The sequence below is a fragment of the Epinephelus fuscoguttatus genome, linkage group LG24 (assembly GCF_011397635.1).
Source record: "Epinephelus fuscoguttatus linkage group LG24, E.fuscoguttatus.final_Chr_v1".
NCBI lineage: Eukaryota > Metazoa > Chordata > Actinopteri > Perciformes > Serranidae > Epinephelus > Epinephelus fuscoguttatus.
In genome coordinates this window covers 17803213-17827394 of record NC_064775.1, presented here as the reverse complement: position 1 = coordinate 17827394, position 24182 = coordinate 17803213, and the positions used below count along the sequence as shown (strand labels likewise).

The window sequence follows — 24182 nt, the reverse complement described above, 5'->3', positions numbered from 1 at the left end:
TCATTAAATAATGTCGGGCTCAGTTCGGGTTCGGACAGAAATATGCTGCCCGTGCCGCACTCACACACACACACACGGAAAACCGGACATTATCATGAGTTTATAAAAATCCCCCGGACGCCCCGGATGCCCCGGACGCCCCAGACGGGACGTGAAAAGTGGACATGTCCGGGCAAAAGAGGACGTTTGGTCAGCCTACAACAGAGGTCAGTCTCTACTGGTGGACCATGTAGCTGAGTTGACAATAATGGCGACTGCAAGCGGTGGGGATAACATTACAGGACTGTAAACAGCCTGCTAGCAATAGCAAAGAGAGACTGCGGGGAAAAACACCATATTTTTACATCTAAGGCCCTTATCACACAGATCACACAGTGTTTTAGCAGCTGGAGGCGGCTTTTTGTAATTGTTTTTAATGAGGGTGAATCTTTTTTGCTCACTGTCTTTACATTGTGACGCGCCTTGTGTTTCTGCGCTCTAGGTGCCTGGCATTTTTGCCGGGGCACTCTGAACTCTCTTTTTCGTCATCTTTTTTCCCCATCGTCCAGTCGAATGATTTGAGAGGGGGGCCTTCTGTGGTGGGCACGACAAGTTTACAGTTGGTAAACAATTGAAGAGAAACTAGTTGTGGTCAATGGATACCCCGAGCTATATGGCCCGACGATAGACAGCAGGTTGTCAAACTGCCCCTGAGTCATCCTAAAATATGCCTGGAAAATGCCATCATTAAGATAAAGCTCCTGGACCAACTGGTGGTACTCCCCATGATCCATCCTCTTTTCTAGGGTCTCATGTACCCACACAGATCTCCGTTTCCCTGTGTCCAACAAACTATTTGCTGACAGCCTCTCACCCAGTGCTACAACAAGTACCCTCTGCCTGCCCGGCACGGCGCTGTTCCGCCCCCCAACACACATTGGCAACAGTGCGCAGCGGCACCGTTGACACATATTTCCCACCCCAGCCCACTAGGTGGCTGTACCTACACTAGTTGGTCAACGGTTGCCAACTGCTAGTAACAGAAGAAAAGGTACAATCCCACCAATCACACCATTATTTTAATAAGTTACAAGCTAACTTGCATTGTTTTGTAAAGACAGATAAAGCATATTTAACATGCAAAGTTAAATGTTCACATTTTGTTATCAATATATTCTTTTATCACAAAACAAATATTATAAACCAAGCCACTCTAGTAGAGTTAAATGTTTATGTTATTCTATGTGTTAATAAACTTAATAATAAAAATTTAACTAATGAACCTTGTGGTTTTGGGACTTCCGATTTGGCAACCGACTAGGGAGAATGTGCAAAGAGTGGCTCAATTTATCAATTTATGTCCATAATATACCACCATTTGTGAGAATTTGCAGCTGCAGTAACTGTAGTCCCAGCTATGTCGGGAAAAAAGAAAGCATACACTCAAAAAGGGAAAACTACAGCCAGAGCTAACAGGATTGCTAACAACATGGATTCACCAGCTCTCGAGACAGAGGGGGTCAAGCAAGTTGGAGAAGACCCACATTGCCATCTACTCCAAAATGAAAGCTTCCCTTGCACAAATAAACTAATACCTAGATGCGCTTTGCAAAAAACTTGACAACTATGAGCCTCACTTTGCTGAGATGATGGAAGCCGTCAATGACCATAGTGATAGGCTTACAAGGTTGGAAAAATGGGTAGAACCCTGTAGTTTCTTCAAGCTTCAGTCATTATCAGGATATTAATCAAACTGGCAGCATTATCAAATTACATATCCTGATACATAGTGATATTGATTAATATGGAAAAACTACTGAAAAACCTACATGTAACATACAAACAAGTGGTGGTCTATGACTTCTAAGGTGTATATATGTTATTTTAGCAGTCGCTGACACACATTCAGCCAGTTTTGTGTCAATTTCTTGCAACTTCTGGTCATTAACTTTGACTGGCCACAACACACAAGATGAGACAACACATAAAACTCCAGCTAGAGGAACATATATTGCAGACTTGAAAACTAATAGATTGACACTCTTCTTGGAAGTGTTACGATAAAGTGCAGTACTCCTCTGCCCTCTATCAGCAGTGTCTGTTTTCTCACTAGGGAACCCTTTTTTTCCCATGTCGTTCCACATCTGCTTATGATCATGAAAAGTAACGCAATAATTATCCAATACAACATCTGACTCTCATTTTTAAACCAAATACAATATGGAGCTGTCTTAAAGGCCAAATCCCCAGATTGGAGTGTATCAGCTGTACGCAGCTGAACACAAAATACAGGTCTAAGTTTACACACAATACAAATTGTCAAGAGACTCAGAGGAAACGCTGGTGGGGCTCTGAGATCTTAACCCACCGTGCTGTGAGCTTAATCATCAAGAGCAACTTTTAATTAAATGTAAACAAGAGAACAAATCTGCATTTTAATTTCAAGCCCCCTTACTGATGCACAAGGGTCTAAATACGGACCTGAGAAAAGATCAGATAATTTATTATGTTTAAACAAACTGCTGCTCTGCCATCACAGTCAAAACCATGGGAGTGGAAAATTTTGAATGATGCAGAGGATTGCAGTTTGAGATGGGAAAATGAGAAGTGCTGGCTACAGAAAGACATCTGAGAGACTGTCCTTGACCTGAAGGTCACATGTTTGATCTCCATGACAGTTGAATGTCCAAGGTCAGAAAATAAAGGCTGCTCTGGTCAAAGGCTGAGGTCGGAATTATTCTATATTTTTCTTAACGTCAACAATTTCTGCCGTGACTCCATGAACTATAGACAGGCGTCTGTGATTAGTTAACAAGTCTGTAATAACAGCACTTGCGAGTGTCTATTATCTAAACTGGCTGCGTAAAGGTAATGTAGTCGGCAGGCTCACAGTTGCTAACACGCTCAGGAGTGAATAAGATGCTAACATGCTGACAGATTCAGTGTTTCTGTGTTTTTAGCTCAGTTACACCAGAGAATATTTAGTTAAAACAGATCAGTGGTGCTGTTTTGCCCTTACTCTTCCCCAAAAAGTTAGCTGGAAGTGATGTAATGTAGCCGTGGTGTGTTTAATTTAGAGTTTGCTGGACTCCATTTAAAAAACAGCCTTTTAAATGCTTAATTGCTTATCAGCACCCGGTTATATGGTTAGGAGGCAATTTGGCCTTTTTAGCTCTGAATAATTTGGCATGCAGCAAACACACCCGTCACAATTTTGTTTAAATGAAAACTCAACTTGTGGCATTTGCTCCACTGTTTCGGAAAAAGAAAATAACAATAATTAAAAGTGTTAAAATTGAGAACAGAATTTGTATAAATCTGAGGCTCAAAGGTCACTCTTGACTTTGCCGACATGGACCTTGAGGTGAGATTGTCTTGTCGAGTGCTACTTCAGGGTCAAATGGTCTTCTCAAGTGTTTCGAAGCATATGGAAATCTACATTTCCATGACAACTGGAAAAACTTCTGTTGATGAAGACTGAGCAATATAAAAGACCCAGAATAACTAATGAATGGAGCTTTAGTTGAGGTTGTTTGGTTTCTAAGTTCCATTTAAATGAGTCAACTTTTATTTTACAGCTTGTTTGATTTAAGCACAAATGCTGCATTTCACAGTCCTCATCTCTGCAGCTAGAAAATGTCAGTTTCCCACAGGAACACTGAGCAAGGAAGCAAGGTTTCCAATCAATCATTTCTAAAAAGCTGCTTTTACCACAATGAAAATAATTTAGAGCCTGCTCTGCAACTAAATCTGAGCTAAAATTATTCTCAGGAGAAAAAAAAAATCTGATAAAACTGTCTGAATCTATGCACTCCTTGCTCACATACACAGATGTTGTTTATATTTTTAAAAAAAAGCCCTCCTCCCGTCTTTCCCAGAATTCCTTGTTGTTTCTCCCAGCGTGCTTGCAGGTTGCAGGGAGAAGGAGGAGGAACTAAAATGTCAGAGGTCAACTGACAAAAAATATGTTTGATTTTTCTTTTACCCTCCCTGCATGTCTCTCTCTATCATCTACCACCTCTCTACCTCCCTGTTTTATTCCCAGTACACATTCACTCAATGATCAAGTTTAAGATTGAGGGATGGGGCTCAAGTGTGTACGTGCACTTTAACACGCTTCTTCTGGTCTCTGGGGTCATAAACGTTTTCATCCTGGGACTGAAATGCTTTCAGATTTTCCATAAAAAAAAAGACTTTTTCCATTTCATAAGATAAACGGACAAATAGCAATATTAGGGCTAAAAAAAGAACAGTTCTCTCTTCCCAAGCAGTGGTTTCATATAATTAAAGATTTCAATTCTACAATGAGACATAATATTTTCTGAAAAAAAGAATGTCATCTGACTTCCTTTTCTTTCATCAAACAATTGATTAAGCAACTTTAAACTGAGTTATGTTCCTTAGGACTGTTGTTAGGACAACAGGTCACCAAGGTCTTTTATTGGTAGAATGATTACATATATATTTTTAACCACATCATCTGTATTCACGATCATTTTAAATCAAGTTCAGTTTATGACTTTTCTCAGAAATGGTCACACAGCAGTCCTAAGGAGTCCACAATAATCAAAATCTGGATGCTGGCTCTTATAAATGTTTTTCAGTATGAGAAATAATGCCATGCCTCACTGATCGCTCATGAAAATGCTCCTGTCCTCCTCATTTAGGGAGGTCAGAGGTCAAAGAGTAAACCTCCTTTATCTATTTCCTTTCAATTCTGCAGTGTATCCTGATTTCATCTTAGTGTAAATGAATCATTCTCTTAAAATTAATCTCTAGCTCCATCTAGTGGACTATATTAAGCATGACACCTGTACGTGTGCATCTGTGTTTGTGTTAAAAGTTTTTAATTGTACCTTCATCCTCAAAAATTAGTAGGAACGGATTTTCCCTCCTCAGCTCTACTGAGAACTGTGTTGACTGACACCCTGTTATGAATCCTCTTCAGCTTTTGATATTGAAACCCAATCCCAGGACAAAGAGCAGCACTGTGCTTTTGATTCCTGGTTGCGGTCATTGTACCTAACAGCTGCAGGGATGACTGCATGGACAAGAATGTCAGAGGTACCAGTGGCCTTAAATGGAGCCACAAGTGTGGTGTGAGTCCTCCAAATAACTCTGCTATTCATTAAGCAAATTGTTTACTGACACGTGCCAGTTAGTGGTGGTCATTTGTTTCTTTTGTCTATAAAATTAGTCAATATCTCTTAATTTCTACTGATATTACCTCTGGCTGAAGGAAGTTTTAGCGTACACATGTGTTAAAGATGGTATACGAAGCGCATTAAGCCAGCAACTGCCACAAAGGGATCAACGCCATGTGACCTGAAATGAAGGTCAAATATCTACAGTATGACGACACTTTGCAGTGCGTATCAGTGGCTTTGGCTGTCCCAAACACTCCACTTGAAGAGATAACTTAGAGAGCTATTGTCTGAGAATGCAGGCGACAGGTGTCAACACCGGATACAAATCTGCCACGGCGCAAGACCGCTGTTAAGTACCTTGCCTTGCCAAGTGCTTGCTTGGAAAATACAAAAACAACACAGACTTTGCTTTGTGTCCATCTATCCTTCAACTCTCTCTGATGTCTCAGACTTATCCTTGGACACAACTTGGAGAGGTGACTCATGCAGCCATTGGCCAAACTGGAGGAAGTCAACATTTTCATACATACATTTTAGAATGCAACACATCCAGTTCTGATGTTCACTGTGTGAACACACTGAACCATTACACAAACCAGCCAAATCAGAAACCATATTTAAAGGGATAGTTGGGATCTTTTGAAGTGGGGTGGTGTAAGGTACTTATCCATAGTCAGTGTATTACCTACAGTAGATAGCGGTTGGCTTGTCCCCACTTTAGAGAAGCAGGCAGGAGTACCGCCACAGAAGCTAAGCAATGTACTGTTGTCGATAGAGGTAGCAACAAAACATATTTTAGCCACCTAAAATATATATAGTTCATCAAGCGTCTAAATTCACGCTACATCTAGAACATTTTCACTACCTTACCTAGCTGTCAGAGAATGCTTTCCAACAGGGATGCCATTACTGGCTTCAGTTCCTCATCTACGCCATTGTCAAGGCCACAAGATTCCTTTGACAAAAACAGCCATTTTATCTTGCTGAGTGCAGGAGTTGCTGCTCTACCACTGCCTCGATCAGTCATTGTGGTTGAGTTATTGTGTGACGAGAGGAGATTTAAGTGGATAAGCAATACTACGTATGCTGGTATTGCATGAGGTCAGATAAATAGACAGACGCGTGACTAATAGATAGTATTTTTATGATGGCTACTAAGCCAGAGTCCTTGTGGTAATACTAACTATTGGGGGTACACGATTTGTATATTTGTATTTATCTGTTTTTCTTCTTGTACCTTCACTGGATGTCTTTTGTACTGCATTTACTTGAATTTACTTACATAATCCCATACACGTAACAAGATGCGCACAATCATTTGTAACTACACTCTACGGAACACATGAACACTACAATACACTCGTGGTGATGTACAGTGTTAACCTCCTTTTTTCCTTCACATGTGGGTTTAACAAACAGAATCAGTTCTGCCACACACTGTCACATGTTAGCCATCTCATCATCTCTCAAGATTTTGTTCTTCTAAATGATTTGAATTTGCTCTTTCTGCAAACCAGTCTCCAGGCTGTGTAGCGAGATGAGCCTCCTGCATCCAAAATGCTTGTAAAACTTTCATTTGTAATTGCGAAAAAAGGGTACATAATCCTCAGCTAGCTAAAAGGGCAGAAACCAGGCGGGGAGAAAACTAAAAATCTTAATGCAACCCCAGATCACCGAGATGCCAATTCGCAAGGGGCGAATGAAGCTCAGCGCAAGTTCAATAAAGAAGACTTTCTTTATGCTTCATCCATTCACAATTACCTCTCTATCCCACTCCCACCACTTCCTCCAATCAAACTTTGCCATGATCTCCTTCAGCCATTCATGTCGCTACTGCCAAACTTTACATCTGTTCTCCTCTCTGCTCCTGTCAGCTGGCATTTTAGACAGAATCATTATGCCCTCCTCCACCTCATTCACCTCCAGTCACCTTACCCAGAGCCCAGGACCAGCTCATCAAAAGCCCACTATTCTTCACATCCAGACCCTCAGCCCCCTCTTCATCCTGTCTCATCACCACCATCACCACCACCAGTGACTAGACCCCTTTGGGGGGGGGGGGGTAGATGACATCATGATAGGGTCTTATCGCCTAAGACTTTTCACATTTCTCATACTTATGTGCACATGTAAAAACAATATTCTTTTCTCTCAGAACACGTTTCTCCCTATTGAAATATTATCACACAGTCACTCTGTTTAGTGAATATGGTGGGTAATTTACAGTGGAATTTTTACTTGACAAATTTCAGACATTGCGGATTCATACAGGATTAAGATCATTTACAACCTCTGCAATTATTTCAAATTACCAGAGATCCCCAGGTAATTCTAGTCCCATGTGAATAAGGCTTCTATAGAATCTGAACTAATTCTTTCAAACTCTAAAGTCACACAACAACACAAACAAATGAACTGATCAAGGCAGCTGTAGACGTGTAGCTCTTTGTACAATGATGTCAAATTACTGTTTTGTCAATGGAGTCTGGCTTTAAACAGAGCTATAAAACGGCTTCAGTTCTCTGTCAGAAATTGCTGTCTGACAGCAAGATAAAGCACTGAAAATATTCTAAATATAGCATAGACAACTATTATTGATCATTTTTGGAGGCTAAGACACATTTGGTTGCTGCCCCCAGCCAAAGCAGTACACTGCTTTGCTTCTGTGTCTGCACTCCTGACTGCGTCTCCAAACTGGAGGCGTGCTGACAGACATCGACTGTAGGTAGTACACTGACCATGGATAAGTACTTCATACACCCCCAAGTAAGTGCTTCCTTTAATTCTAGTAGCAGAACTAAAGGAAGCAGAACTCACTTTTCATCCTTCTTGTTTTCAATGCTGATGAGATATTACAGCTGTTTCCTAACACCCTGATAGTGAGAATTTCACTTGCCAGGTAATAACAGGCTTAAATGGTTCCAACACTTGGGTAATCTTTTCCTTATCACTGTCCCATACATCACAGAGCACAGCCTCTCTACACATCTCTAGTCATTTTTGTAATGCAGTTTTTTTAATCATTGTTTTCTGTCATCTTTTTCTAATACAGACGTGACTCTAATTTGACCTTATTTATGGGTCAGCATGACTCATGACTGAAGGAGCTCCAGCAGGTGGGGTGTCCTTTCTCTTCTGAGGTTTAATTCGGGATATCTGTTGAGCTGAGTGATCCATGGCAGAGCTCAGCCTCCCCTCTATCTTTAGTGAGCCACGCTCAGTGAATGGACAGCCTAACTTTATCTGGCCTACTGTCATTGAAGCTGCTGGTATTTTTAGGTGGTGGCTCGCAGTGGCAGCAGCTGCAAAAGCATTTAATGCCCCCCCCCCCCCCCCCCCCCCCATTCCAACTCTCTCTCTCACTCTTTAGCTGTTGGACAATGACAGTATCAGAGCTAATGCAGACACCAAGCACTTGGTTGAAAGACTGTGGTCATATTCCTCTCTGCCACCTGCAACCTTGCACCAAACCGAGGGGACGCAACCAAGACATGACACCTGCGACTAAAAGCCTCAAAGTGTGAATGGAAGATTAATTTTTCTTACTTTTTACGACTCTCAGTGACCAGGAGGTGTGTCAAATGTGAGCCAGGATCCACAAACAAACAAAGAGAAGAGGAACAAGAGCTTTAGAGTTTTACAGGGCATCGCAACAGAGCAACAAAAAGATTATCTGCCATTTCTACCAATCAAGGAATAATCTAAAGACGAGCCAAAGCTTTTATGTGTTCACTGATGTTGGACTGAACTTTGCGAGGACATATTTTTAAAGTAAACTTGACATCATGGACAGAATGCTTTAACGACGTGACTCAAATAGTGGTAAGTTTATCCTTTGTTCAGTTTCCTGTCTCATGTCTCGCTTGCCTCTTCTTCTCGACATTCAGGCCTGCTTAAGTAGATTCATTTCTATCCATGAGTAGCTGAGCCTGTCTCATGTTTTAACTGATTATGAGAATTGTGAAATATCAGACATGCTACCCAAAGAGCTATTTCCTAGCCAAGACATGAGCACATGACTACATGATCCATGCTGTTTAGATGATGTGCATCAGATGGTGATGGGTAGAGTGTGGTGCGTCATATAGCAGGGACGGATAATGCCAAATGAAAGATGGTGACAACATGAGGGAATCAAATTAGTCAAATGAGAGAGACCCTTATCAAGAGAGATGAATTCAGCTTTAAATAGTCAATGACAACAATACAAAGATAATCTATCAGGAATATACAGCTAACATTTATGCTCCACACATACATAAACCAATGGGTAAGTTTTGTCTTAGTGGGTGCAGACTGCAGTTTGTGTGCTATGTGACACATGGTCTCCGGTGTCTTTTTTTGGACGGACTACTTTATAAATACACTCCTCAATGAGCTACAGCACCAGCTGAGAGACGACACAGAGTGGTTTACGTTTGCTCAAATCCTACTTTACTAAACCACCAAGCATGTGATAAACACCTTGCCAAACATGTTCAGTTAAGCCTTGGTAACTTTGTAAAGTATTATGAATATCTGAAACACGGTAATACACTTCTCTCTGCGTTAAATCATTCAAATCAGATTTCTGATCATAATATAGTCCTTCCATTTGTCTTTCAAGGTTTTCTTTTAAAAATATTTTGAATTTGACAATAAGGACACTGAGGACAATAAGTCACTACAGTCAAAGCAAGAAAACTCTCCATTTTGTGTTTGGATGGGACTTTGGGTGTGTGTCAAGGCGAGAGGTCTGAGCACGTTCTGCAAATTTTTTATCTGTTTAGATTCCCTAATCAAATACATATTTTCTTCATCTTACAGCTCCTTCATCAAAGATAAGAGGTTCTAATCGAGGTGATCCAGGAACAAAGAAAATTCTACATACCAACCACAGTGAGGGTGACTTCGTCATGGATATTTTTGGAGGCGCTCCTCGTGTTTTGGGCTACCCACGCCCTGTGGTGGCACAGTGTGGCACAGACGCCATACTGAGGTGCCAAATCGGTGGGGTCCCTCGTCCTGATGTGATCTGGGAGCGTAAAAATGTCCAGATCGTGTCTGAGGGACGCTATAAGCTCTCTGAGGAGGGAAAAGCTTACCTGCTGACCATCACTGGAGTGACTCTGCAGGATGCTGGCCAGTATATCTGCAAGGCCAGAAATAGTGTAGGTGAAACCTACGCAGCAGCCTCCCTCAAAGTGGAAGGAGAGGCCCAGCCACAGGAAGGTGGGCAATTAGGGGTCAACGGCGTGCAGCAAACATGGAAAGAAAATGGAGAATTTGAAGGACACCAGAATGGCTACTGCACAGTAAACAATGGTGAACACAGGAGAGAAAATGGAGAGGGGCTAAATGGAGAGCACAAAGGGAAGTTTCATGAAAAACAAGAGGAGGTAGATTTAACGTCTGATGATAAACCACGATTCCTCATCAAGCCTCTCTCTCTGCGCGTGGATCGGGGAGAAGATGCCGCCTTCTCCTGCAAACTCTGGGGCACTCCTCTGCCTGAGGTGATGTGGGAGAAAGACGGGAAGAAGCTGAACAACATCTTCGAAAGTGCGCACTTCAGTGTGAGCAATCAAGATGGCGGCTGGTTCCAGCTCAAGATCTACAGGACGCGCATGCCAGACAAAGGCGTCTACACCTGCAGGGCTGTCAACTGCCACGGTGAGGCCTTGGCTGGTGCTGTCCTTCTTGTTGAGCCTGTACCGGAACGGGAGGAGAGTAAAATGTCTTCAAACAGTCATTCTAACAGCCAGTGGTCGCCGAAGCACAGGGGCGGGAGGCTCAGTTTGGCAAGGGTCATCGAGGAGCAGTCTGTCAACATGTCTAAAGCCAAGAAGTTTGCAGTGGCAGAGGGGAAGCACGCCAAGTTCCGCTGCTTTGTGACCGGGAAGCCTAAGCCAGAGATTATCTGGAAGAAAGACGGGGTTCCCATAGAGCCTGGGAGGCGTCATCTGATATTTGAGGACAGAGAGGGTTACTACACGCTGAAGGTTCTGTACTGTAAAGTGCAAGATACAGGACTCTATGTGTGTGCAGCATCAAACGCTCTTGGAAACACCCTCAGCGCTGTCCACCTGTCCGTCAAAGGTAGGAGATAGCTCCCTGCTTTGCCTGCAATTCCAACTGGCTGAACACACATATTTCCAAATGTAAAATGGTCTATATCGTTGTTCAAAGTGCCATTGCATTCGCTAGATGGAAAACCAATGCAAATACAATTAACTATTAAAAAATCCAAGGCACAGTCTTCATCATTCCAAACAACAACAGAGAGCAAATAACACAATGAATTTCAAGGGATTCTGTGCCAGTGTCATTCTTGTCATTGTTGGTGAATATTTTAAAGAAACTACTAATACATGGACCCTAATATTCCATTAATAATCAGAATAATAGCCCAAACCGAATAAATGCGCCTTTTGACCAGCACGAAAAAACGTGACCATATCACACCGGTTCTGGCCTCTTTGCATTGGCTTCCTGTCCGCTGCAGGATTGATTTTAAGATTTTGATGTTTGTTTTTAAGATATTGAATGGTCTGGCCCCCCAGTACTTAGTTGAACTCATCCATGTTCACACACCAGCTAGAGCTCTGAGGTCATCAAATGAGTTGCTTCTAGATGTCCCGATATCTAGGCTCAAAACTAAAGGCGACCGAGCCTTCGCGTTGGCTGCCCCAAAATTGTGGAACAGCTTACCACTGTATATTAGATCTACCCAGACTCTTGAGATATTTAAGTCATTGCTGAAGACCCATCTTTTCTCGTTAGCATTTGACGCATGTTGAGCCAAACATTGCCGATGTATGGAATGTTTTTATTGAATTTTGTGCCTATTGTGCACTTTATTTTGTTTTCTATTGTTACTCTTGTGTGCTCTAATACTGTATTTTTCTATTTCTATAGTTGTATTTTAATACTTTAGTGCTTTCTAGATTGTACAGCACTTTGGCAAACCTCGGTTGTTTTAAATGTGCTATATAAATAAATTTGACCTTTGACCTTTGACCTTCATGTAACCACCTCGATAGCCAGATCGGGAGGAACTGTTGACGGTGTTGAAGAATGGTGGTGTAAACCTTTGATAATCTGTTAAATGGGAAAATATTAGTGCCTCATAACAATGTAAATGCTAATCCAATCATCCCTCTCTGGTAGGAATAAATATTGTCTTTCTGCGCATGTCTGTCAGATGTGAGGGTAACATCTGGTGACATGAGGGAAGTGTGCGCCACACCCAACGTGTAACAGCCGTTTCTACGCTCCTCCCTCTGCCAATTTTGACAGTGAATTATTAACAAATTTTTAAAATATTTAGCTCTCTGCTAGCACTCCTCTTATTTGAGTGCTCTAATTAATAAATGTATTCTTTGATTCTGAAACAGTAACCTTATGTGATGTTGTTGCTAGAAGCTAAATTTTGAAGTCGCTGAATATAACAATTGTCTATTAGTACCAGTAGAAGTTGACCGTATATGAGAAATTTAAGGAACATCTGTAACTTATAGCTACAGAAAATAACCTGGGTTGCTCTCTGTCTTTACTTTATGTACTGAATGAACTGAATTTACTCAATAAGGTTGGAAAAAACTGGTCTGTTATATTTCAGCAGATTAGACACTTCACAGCAGGCCAAACCACTTTGCACAAGCCAAAAAAGGTTACATTCTGATTAAATGCTTTGGGACATGTAAACGCACATCTTATTAGATCACTTATGCTTCGATGTAAAAGTTCAGTTCGATTTCAATCAGACTGAAGAAATACTGTCCCTGTAACCTCTGCTATGGTGTCACTGATGCATCCCAACCACAAGTCGCACTTGTGCAGGCTAATTGCTTCATGTGCATTGTTGAAATGCATGGCATCACCTTTTAAAGTGGCTAATTATGTTATCCTAATCCCTTCATAATGGGCAGATAATTCTCAGGGTCACATGCCTTTTCATATGCACAGTTCTGCACAATGCCAGCTGCCTCTATCATAAGTGTCAGTTTAGTCTTGGGGTCAACATGCCAGTCCATAATGTACAGATAATGTGGAGTGGCTTTACAGCAACTGAGCAGGGCTTAAAATCATTCAGTGGTGACATGACAGATTCCAGCTAACTAGTAATAAGTTTGTACAACAATGAAATTATGTGACACTGCAAAACCGCTTTTCATTGTGTTTTTATAATCCCTATAAATCTTTGTATACATCTATTTTTGTCAGTTTCAGCCATGACTGAACACTGTAAGCTCCTCATGTCAGTACTGTCACAGTAACCATCTCAAATCTGCACTTTATGTTAAGTTAAAGCACTTACCTATTTCCCTTGTTCTCCAGGCCCAGCTGTGCGGTTCAGGCGTCCATTAAGAGACGTAGAGGTGAAGGAAAGGGATGTCGCCGTGCTGGAGTGTGAGGTGCCCGATGAGTCGCTCCCATCTGCCTGGTACCTGGAGGACCAGCGGCTGATGCCCAGCAGTAAATATGGGATGGAGCAGAAAGGAGCTACACGAAGACTGACCATCCGTGATGTTGGAACGGACGACGATGGGGTGTATCTCTGTGAGATGCCAGATGGGGCCAAGAGTATCGCAGAGCTTTCAGTTAAAGGTACTTTTTTAATACTTTAATACTTTTAATACTTTTTTTAACTTTTTTAATTTATAGATTAACGGCAGCAGTTTTAATGTACACCATCTTTGGATTTGCGACAGAGATTCATACTAACTGGAGCAGAAAGTTTAGCTAAAAAACTTGTTGTACAATACCAATGAACATAAATAAAATTTGTCTACTTACAGGTGCTATTGTTCGCAAACTTCCCCGGAAGCTGGAGGTCCTGGAGGGTGAAAATGCTGCGTTCTGCGTGGAGGTGGAGAACGACGACATGGAGATCCACTGGTTCAAAGACGGTTTGAAGCTACACGAAACTCACCAAACGATCCTGAAGTCTTTCGGCAAAACTCACATTCTAGTCTTTGTCAACGTGGCCCATCACGACTCAGGGGTTGTGACCTTTGTGGCGGGACGATCCAAGACGTCATCGCGTCTCAAGGTTAAAGGTACATTTAGGAAAAACTAACCTGCATGTTTGTTTTGCAGTTTCCAGAATTGGTTTGCAAAATATCTTAAGCTTTGAGTTCTAGTTCTTTTAATTTTAAAACTTTAAAATTTTCATACCCATTGTACTCTTTGTTTTTTCCCTCTTTTAGCCACAAGACATTGTCCACCTATCTGCCCCGTGGGAATCAAAATGGATGTTGATCGACCCAACAGCGCCTTGCTCACCTGGGTTCCCGCCCCCAACAGCCAGACCTCCACCAGATCCATCTTTGTTGTGGAGAGACAGGAAGTGGGCTCCCAAGAGTGGCAGAAGTGTTTCACCTCGGAGACCGCCACGTCAGCTGAGGTTGGCGGCGACAGCGTGCCGTGCGAGGGCAACTACCGGTTCCGTGTCTGCTGCGTCAACAAGTATGGGCGAAGTGGCCATATGGAGTTTCCCAAAGCAGTCCATCTGGGTGAGGAGGGATCATAATGTCGAGAATTAGGTTTTAAATGTCCAATTATTGACATATCTGCATCAGGACATCAAGACAGTCTTTCAAGACCACTAACGAGACAGGGGCCTTCAGATTTTTCCAACATTCTTTAAACAATGAAGTTCATGACGGGAATATCTGGTTCACGCAACTTCTGTTAAAGACTCTACTGAGGGATCCCAGCTATTTTTGTTTGGTTCATGTGATTTGTTTGGGTGTGTTTGTGCAATGATATAAAGTTCACTGAGTTTTTTGTTGATTTGTAATTCTACTTTGTTCCATTTTCCTCAGTTCCTGGGCCAAAGATCTGCAGTCGGCTTAAAGGCTGTGAGGTTGTGGAGGGAGAATACGCTCAGTTCGCCATCGAACTGTCTGCCCCGATGGTTGGAACCTGGTTCCTGAATAGCGCTCAGCTGCAGCATGGCGAACGATTTTCAATAACACAGTCTCAAACACGGCACTCATTAGTTATCCGTGACATTCGCGCCACAGATGACACAGCAGAGGTCACGTTCATAGCCAATGGGGTCCGAGATTCAGCTGTGCTCAAGGTCACACGTAAGTGTAACAATCTGTTGTTTTTGTTAAGTTTAGCACGTGACAGACGCATTTCTTCATTTGTTAATTTCTTTATGCTTATTTCTTTGCAGCTGCTGTGGTGAAATTCAGTCCTCTGTCAGACTTAGACAGTAATAAGAAGGTGACCACTGGTGACCCCATTGTGCTTTACTGTGAAGTCTCCCACCCCTTCGCAAATGTATCCTGGTTCAAAGACAGCAAGGAGCTCCAGGTGACAGACGGCCTCAACATCCAATCAGATGGGAACATGAGGAGGATTGTGATTCAATCAGCTGATGCATCTCACTCTGGAGTTTATACATGTGAATCAAAAGGGGATGTCATCACATTCAACGTGGACATTGCAGGTAAAAGGTTTTTGAAAAGCTGATAAAGTTAAGGTGTCATTATATACTTAAAAACTCAGTTTTAGTCACACATTTGCTATTTCCAACTTCTCAAATGTGCTTTTCAAATTTTTACATCATTATAAATTTAATAAACAATATGAAATTGTGACCTTTTGCTCTAGTCTGGTTTATGATTTAGCCACATTGCAGTAGGAATACTTCATATCTTAAGAAGGCATGCTCTAGTACCTTGTGTTCCAGCTGCTGACATCCACTCTTCCCTCCTCCTGTTGTTTCAGGTCCTTCTGTGGAGTTCAAGCCGGTCCCAGAGGAGGAGCTCCATAAGAGCAGCATGGAGCTGGACCCCGTGGTGCTGCTCTGCCATGTCTCCGCAGATGATGCCGAAGTCGTGTGGTAAGACGATGAGAAATGAATTCCTGTTAGAAAAAACAAAAATAAATAATTATACAAATAATTAACTGGAAGTTTTGAGTTTTGTTGCCTTGTTTTGAGTTTGTGAGTTGTCTGTGTGTGACTTGTGTCCCAGGTACAAGGATGGATGTGAGATCAAGCCCACTGACAACATCACTCTGCAGGCAGAGGGAACCATGAGGAGGCTGATCATCCGTTCTGCAGAAACCTCAGATGCTGGCAGCTACACCTGCCAGGCAGGAAACAATAGCATGGAGTTCACTGTCAATGTCAGAGGTACAGGAACCTTTCCAACTGCTGTTGGTCTGAGAAATATCTCAAGACACATCCAGTCTCTGTTGATTCATTGAATTTAAGAGACAAGATTTCACACACACACACACACACACACACACACACACACACACACACACACACACACACACATTAGCTACGTTACAAATCTGATCTGCTTCTCCTAACTACAAACACAGAGCCTCCTGTGATGATCGTGGAGCCGAAGGATGATGTTGTGATGGAGAGTTATATCTCAGAGGAGATCAACCTGCAGTGTGAGTTGTCTCGCTCCACTGGGAAGGTGCGGTGGTTTAAGGACGGCCAGGAGGTGGATGAAAGCAACAACCTCCAGCTTATATCTGAGGGTCCTTACAGGAGGCTGACCATCCGCAGCGGCTCGGTGGAGGATGGCGGAGAGTATGTCTGCGAAACAGATGGAGACTCTGTCTTTTTCCAGCTTACTGTCAAGGGTAAGACTGAAATTTCCCTTAGTGTGCACTTTTGATTGTATCATACATTCAATACAAATCTGTGGAATTTCATAAGTACACAAAAGGGTTACATTTAACTGTCTTCCTTCTGCACCAGAGCCACTGGTAAGAATAGTTTCCCCCAGTGAATCAGAGCTGGAATTGACCCATTTGGCCTCCGAGAGACTGGAGCTCAGCTGTGAGATCTCCAAGACAGATGCACCTGTTAGGTGGTACAAAGATGGCCTGGAGGTAGATGAGAGTCTGAACTTGATCCTGGAGGTGGATGGGGCTCACCGCCGGCTGGTAATACCCATGACCACTGTGGACGATACAGGGGAGTATGTATGTGACACTGAAGATGACTCGGTGGCCTTCCTGGTCACTGTTGAAGGTAAGAATGAGGACGTGAGGGTAACTATTTAGCATCCTGATAAATGGATACTCAATAAATGTATATATATATTCATTAGCATTTCTACCATTAATGACTCTATCATCTTTGTTGACTTTATTCGTTTAGAGCCACCAGTAATGCTTACTCTGCCCGAAAACATGCCTGACAAAGTGGAGAGTGTTGCCGGCAAACCAGTCGTGCTGGAGGTTGAGGTGTCCCGGCCAAGTGCAGAAGTCAAGTGGTGGCTAAATGGCAGAGAAATACAGGAGAGCAGTAATGTCACCATCACAGAGGACGGGCTCATCCACCGTCTGACTATTCACTCTCCCAAACCACAGGATTCTGGGAAATACACCTGTGATGCTGTTGATGATAAAATTGATTTCCAGGTCGAAGTTTCAGGTAAGAGGCAAAGTCAGGTTAGCTTTGGAGATGATTTCTGTCCCAAAATGTAATTTTAAAGACTACTATAATGCTATATTGAGTGCCAATATGTAATTCTACATCATCAGAGCCTCCGGTCAAGATCCTAAGAAAGTCAGAGATTAAGACAAATCTTAAATCCCTGATTTCTGATGACATTGTGCTCGAGTGTGAGCTCTCCAGAGCCAACGCCGTCGCCAAATGGTACAAGGATAACTGTCGTATTAAAGGCGATGAAAGGTTTTGTGAAGAAGAAGAAGGTGCTTTCCACTCATTGGTAATACTAAACGCTGAACTCAGAGACTCAGGAGAGTACTTCCTGGATGTTGGAGATGACAGTATCAGCTTCCAGGTTTTGGTAGAAGGTACGTTTATTTAGTGAATTTAATTAAATAAAAGATTTTGTTTAAAAACTGTTCCTTACATAAATCATCCATCTCTTCCCCTTGGCTATAGAGCCTCCAGTGAAAATCGTGGGCAACTCAAGTGACCCTGACTACCAGGAAATGGTGGCAGGGGATGAATTGATCCTGGCCTGTGAAGTGTCCCGTGCCAACGCCCCTGTCCAGTGGTACTGCAACGATAGGCTGCTTACCTGTGACTCCCGAACCTATATTGAGAGCAACGGCACTCTAAGGAAAATTACCATCTCAGCTATCCAGCCCTCAGATTCTGGGAAGTACGTATGTGACGCTGTGGACGATAAGATGATGACCATTGTCAGGATTGAAGGTAAAAGCACACAACGATGTCTCAAGAGTTATTATTATCAATATAATCGCAACATTACTGAACATTTGGCTCTATTTTCTTTCTCATCAAAGAGCCTCCAGTTATATTTGTGAACAAGGAGGAAGACATTGTCGTGACGGGTTACGAAGCAGAGAGCGTGACCTTGACGAGCTACGTGTCTAAGGAAAGTGCTCACGTGCGTTGGCTGAAAGACTGGACGCCTGTTGAAGGTGAACGTACCCGAGCACTCGTGGAGGGCCACAAGTGCACCCTTACCATCGAGCCTTTGAGGCGCTCTGATGCTGGCGAGTATACTTGCGATGTCAACACCGACCAGATCCACTTCAGCTTGCTGGTGAAAGGTGAAATTTCAGTTTCAGCTTCATCTTGTCATACGATAAAATTGTAGAAAATTTCAGATTTGACTAAACTTTTTGTGTGTGTCAGAAATGAGAATCAAGTTTGTGAGGCCGCTCCGAGACACTGTAGCACATGCTGACGGTATGGTGACCCTTCGCTGTGAGGTGTGCAAGCCAAAAGCAGATGTCCAGTGGCTAAAGAATGGCGTGGAGTTGGTTCCAAGCAGGAGGTTCTCAATTCGGGCAGATGGAGTTGAGCGAAGCTTGACCATCCACCGTTTAACTAAAGAGGATGCTGGGGAGTACGCCTGTGAGTCCAGAGATGACCGGACTGCGGCAGTGCTGAGGGTAGAAAGTAAGTATGCCTGTATTCAGTCTTTTCATACGTAAGTTAGCAGGTTCACTAATTTTCTTATGTCTCTTCAGTGCCTCGAGTGGTGGAGTTCCTCACAGAGCTCCACAACACCACTGTGCTGGAAGGAGAAGACGCCACCTTCAAGTGTGTGGTTTCTCCTGATGATGTCCAGTTGGTCTGGCTCATGGACAATGAGCCTATCACCCTGGGTGATCGTTTCCAGACAAACCAGAATGGCCTGTGCCACACGTTGGTGATCAAGAAATGCGAGATATTGGACTGCTCGAGGATTATAGCAGAGGCAGAGGGACAAAGAAGCAAAGCCAGCCTCAAAGTTCAGGGTAAGACCATTTAATGCATAGACAGGATATGGTGTATTACCGGAATTACCAGCAGTTCGTTGTAACCTTTATTTCTATCTCTCCTCAGAGGCTCAGGTCATGTTTGTCAAGAAAATGGAGGCTGTCATGGCGGAGGAGTTTGGCAAAGCAACCTTGGAGACAGAGATCAGTATTGAGACAGGAGAGGTCCAGTGGATGAGGCAAGGGGTGGTCATCCAGCCCGGTCCCAGACACACGCTGACCCAGAACGGCTGTAAACGCAGCCTGACCATCCAAAATCTGACTCTGTCAGACCGGGGAACCTATCGCTGCGAGACTCTGCATGACCGGACACAGGTCAAGCTCAACGTAGAACGTAAGTGGTTTGAGGTGGGGTGTGGGTGACATGTTGCCAGAGGTGTTCAGATACAAAGAGATATACTTTGTGAAATAGTAATTTGACACAGATGAGTTCTGCGTAACCAAAGAACAGTACATACTGTAGGTGGTTTTCACAGGATGTCACATTGCAAAAAAAGATACTTAGAATAGAAGGACTCGACCTGTACGTGTGAAAACATTTTTGAAACACAGCCATGCTGAACGACACTGTGACAATGGACCACAGAGCTGCAGGTGTTATTTTTCTGATGAAATAAACTGAGCTGGGTCTATATTTAAAGCACCTTTTGTTGTCCTTGAAACACAGTGTTCTTTTAATGTACAGTGAAAGTGTTAGCTATGCCTTAAAGATGAGTGATTATGTTTAAAATGCAATTGTGAGATTCAATGTACTAAAAAGAAGTACATTATTGTATGTATTTATAAAACACTCCTCTCACTACATTCCTCTCCTTCATCTCTTCCAAATCAGCCCGTAACATCTCCATCCGTAAAGGCCTTACCGACCAAGAAACCTTTGAACGAGAGACTGCCTCCTTTGAGGTGGAGCTGTCCCACACAGATGTGGAGGGAATCTGGCAGAAGGATGGCATCCGGGTAAAACCAAACAATCAGTGGCGGGTCAGCACAAATGGGCTAATCCATGGCCTCACCCTGTCCAACCTCACCCTGGAGGACACGGGTACTATCGTCTTCTCAGCCGAAGGGGTGCGCACCACTGCCAGGCTCACTGTCAATGGTAAATACTGGCTTTTGAACTACCTTATTAAGTGTCGGTAGTTCTTGATTTTGCAGTGTAAAACTATTCTACAGAGAATGAAACTAAATATATTTAAAGTTATTGTATAGATAAGAATATTACCACATGAGTAAGGTTAACTTGTTGGTTCACTGACTCATTGATTAGATTTCTTAAATTTGCAGAGACTCCAGTGTCTATCCTAAAAGCGCTGGAGGATGTCCGTGTGGAGGAGGAATTTCCAGTCACTCTGGAGTGTGAATTCTCCAGACAAAACATCGATGTCAGATGGCTTAAGGTAAAACAAATCAATAAATGCTCTCAGTGATCTTGACTATGTTTTGCGTTATTGTAGAAAAATGCAGGATGTGATAACAACAGATTTTAGACTCATGAGGAGTACCTCTGTCCCTTTGCTTCTGTGAGTCAGAACGGGAAGGAGCTGAAGCCAGGGAAAAACTGTCGGATCTACTCCATGGGCCGGAAGAAGTTCTGTCAGATCATGGAGTGCGCCTGTGCTGACTCTGGCACCTACACATGTGACACAGGGGAAATCAACACTTCCTGTTCGCTGGAGGTTTATGGTAAGGGCTGCTACAAAACACATCACATTAAAGCTGTAGTCGATAACTTTTATAACATAAGTTTTTGTCATATCTGCTAAGACTGTCACTATGTCCTGACATTTGTACATGAGACACATACTATGTAAAAAAAAAAAAAAAAAATAGAGATCATGTTCCTCCTCCTCTTCTTAGTGCTTCTAGTGGCAATAATCCATCTGTCTGAACAAAAACAACCAGTCAGAGCTGAGGAGACTCTTACCCAGCTGTCAACGTTATCAATCACTGATGCGAACTGCAGTCAAATGGTCAAACTAGGCAGTGCTGATCAAATATGAATCAAGATTCTGTTACTGCATCGCCTATTTCTTGACTCAAATGTTTTCAGAAACATATTTTAGTGCTGTGTTTAGCTGTATGAGAAAGTTATGAAAAATATTTAAAACAGCCAAGCCAAAACCAAGCATTGCCCACCAGCCAAAGCAATCTTTCTCAATGTATAACAGGGGTGTCAAACATATGGCCTGCCAAAGAGTCCAATCCATGATTACCACTGATCATTAGTACAGCACTACAAAATGGCAGACTCACTAACATTAATAAGTTAGAAGAAACAAAATGCAAATCTTTATCTTGTACTGTTTTTTACTAATACTATTACTACTATTAATTTAAAATATAACATAAGGCCACAACAACATAACAACAAAGCCTAGTAAAGAATGGAGAGGCCTTTTTTCTGGGTTTCCAGCTCCTTACACTTTACCTGCTCTCTGGGGTCTCACCTGAACCCGGTAACACGCTGTAGGCTATCGCCATCTTGTCAAAGCAACTCTCTGGTGCCCACTCAACTACCTCTACACTACTGAGAGGAGCATATTTGGAAAGAATGAACATGAGAAAAAAAACAAAAAATATCCGTCTCGAAATCAGCACGAGGAGAGCTAGTTTAGTTAGCTAGTTAGCAGTTAGCTGTTAGCTTTTGGCCGTTAGCTGTTAGCAGATAATTATCGTTGCCTCCAAGCAGCCAGTGGTCACAACAAGCAGCTAACCACGGTTGCACTGATTTACATTGTGAAGCGTTCAAGTTCTATAAGGTAATTTATAACGTTCTCACGAGGTGTTCAATGTAATCTTGTAAAATGTAGCTTTTAGTGAGAAATTTGAATAAATGAAGCTGTTTGAAGGAGAAATGTGTTCATATTTTCACAGCACTTTAAAATAGATATTAGAGAGGGAATTATGATGTATCATATATAGCAAGCAGGGTTTTTGCTTATTTTTAAAAATATGTTTTTCACATGAAAGAAGGTTATGATATGATAAAGGCTGTTTCATGTATATTGTTGAATATGTGGTCATTGTGCTTGCCTAGGGCACCAAATGTGCTAGGACCACCACTGTTTACAGCTAAAATTATATTGAACACAATTTCAAACAACTAAGTATTTAGAAATGAACATTTTCATTATAATTTATGATCTCATGTCTACTCGAAGTTTTATGTTGTGTTGTTTGCAGATACCGAAACACTGTTGAGCTTATATATCTCCATTCAGAGGTTACAATGACAAACATGCTCATGTTTTTGTCTTCTGATATTGCTGGTCTAAATCTCTTTACTCATCTCACAGAGCACAAGTTGGAGGTAGTGCATGATCTGGAGGACCTTTACATCCAGGAGGACCAGAATGCTGTCTTCATGTGTGAGGTTTCTCTGGAGGAGGTCACTGGGGAGTGGTACAAAGACGGCCACAGGATCCGGCCCACCAGCACCATCAAGATCCGCACTGAAGGTCATAAAAGAAGGAGGAATTAATCATTAATGGGACAGAGTGATTCTGATACACTTGATCACTTAATGTGACAGGAAACAATAATTAGGAGCTCCTACTCAACTAGTGACACTAGAATGTAGGAGGATCTCTGGTGGGCAAATAGCAAATAGCAACACAGGAAGGCGCAGGGAGCACAGTTGTATAAGAAGAAGCAAAACATTCAGCAGAAGATAAAACAACATAAAGTGTCTTGAACCACCAGGTGCCTCCAGCTGTAATGTAAACAGTCTGTTGTTCTCCTTCAGGGACCAAACACTTCCTCCTGATGTGTAATGTCACAGCTGAGGATGCTGGGGAAATCCGCTTTGTAGCCAGGGATGTCGAATCTACAGCATACCTTGAGGTAGAAGGTATGTCAGTTTTTACCTCTAGAAGATCTCCATTTTATGGCATAAATAGCTTAACAATCTCCAATACAAATCCTCAAAACATTTCCTTTCACTTCAGAACTCCCCGTGTCCATTGTAAAACCCCTGCGAGATCGAACGGCCCTGGAGAAACACCGTGTGATCCTTGAATGTACTGTTTCCACACCTCACTCCAGCGCCACCTGGTACAAGGGCAAAGAGGAGCTGGTTGGCTCAGATCGAGTAGAGATCCTGGCTGATGGCTGCTGCCACAAACTGGTGATCCAGCAGGTGGCTGTGGAGGATGAGGGCACCTACAGCATCGAGGTTGGGGAGCACAAATCCAAAGCCAAACTGATGGTGGAAGGTAAGTTGGGGGGAGAGCTGAAGGTGAATTAAACTACTTCAGCTCACAAAACTACCAAGTGTGGCTGGGTATGGTGGGTTTTAGCAACAGTAATGGGTATGTAATTTGTTTTTCTTACCACAACTTCTTCACTTCTTTGCTGCTGCAGCCCAAGCCCTTGTAATGGTCTCAGAGCTAGAGGATGTTGAGGTAACGGAGTCTGATCCAGCTTCCTTCAAGTGTGAGGTGTCTGTCGCCATTGACAAGCCCCCCCTTTGGACTCTAAATGGAGCAACCCTTCAGTCGGGCCCCTCTGTCCGCCTGGAAAACCATGGGACGGTCCACAAACTCACCCTGAAAAACACCAGCGTGGACATGAGCGGGGTGGTGAAGTTCACCATGGGCAAGGCCAAGAGCAGTGCCACGCTCACAGTGACAGAGAAGTAGAGGAAGAAAAAGGAAAGCAAGTGACTCTGAGAGAGAGAAAGCAGCTGACTGCAATGATGGGAATTGCTCATATCACCTAAAACCTTCCAACATCCATTTGTGATGTTTGGATAGCCTTCATTTCCCTGTCCTGAAGTTACACTGAACGTAAATTTAAATACCTTTGTTTTTGTTCCCATTTTTC

General features: G+C 42.7%; 1 protein-coding gene and 1 long non-coding RNA gene across 2 annotated transcripts; one reads left to right on the top strand and one right to left on the bottom strand.

Moving 5' to 3' along the window:
- The first annotated feature begins 8515 nt into the window (after positions 1 to 8515).
- obsl1a (obscurin like cytoskeletal adaptor 1a) lies at positions 8516 to 24053 on the top strand. The gene is made up of 25 exons (XM_049570269.1): positions 8516 to 8948; positions 9933 to 11204; positions 13446 to 13715; positions 13907 to 14167; positions 14318 to 14623; positions 14936 to 15202; positions 15295 to 15570; positions 15852 to 15966; positions 16100 to 16260; positions 16458 to 16730; positions 16849 to 17124; positions 17254 to 17529; positions 17640 to 17915; positions 18007 to 18282; positions 18375 to 18644; positions 18730 to 18996; positions 19068 to 19337; positions 19426 to 19692; positions 20191 to 20457; positions 20643 to 20755; positions 20888 to 21041; positions 22655 to 22816; positions 23104 to 23208; positions 23306 to 23572; positions 23721 to 24053. The coding sequence occupies exons 2-25, from the start codon at positions 10022 to 10024 to the stop codon at positions 23996 to 23998; spliced, it is 6636 nt and encodes a 2211-aa protein (XP_049426226.1). The 5' UTR covers positions 8516 to 8948; positions 9933 to 10021; the 3' UTR covers positions 23999 to 24053.
- On the bottom strand, positions 14503 to 20990 carry LOC125885032 (uncharacterized). The gene is made up of 3 exons (XR_007448783.1): positions 20861 to 20990; positions 15802 to 15989; positions 14503 to 14619 (listed from the first exon to the last, which is right to left on the bottom strand). It is a non-coding gene; the product is annotated as an uncharacterized LOC125885032 (long non-coding RNA).
- Positions 24054 to 24182: the final 129 nt, after the last annotated feature.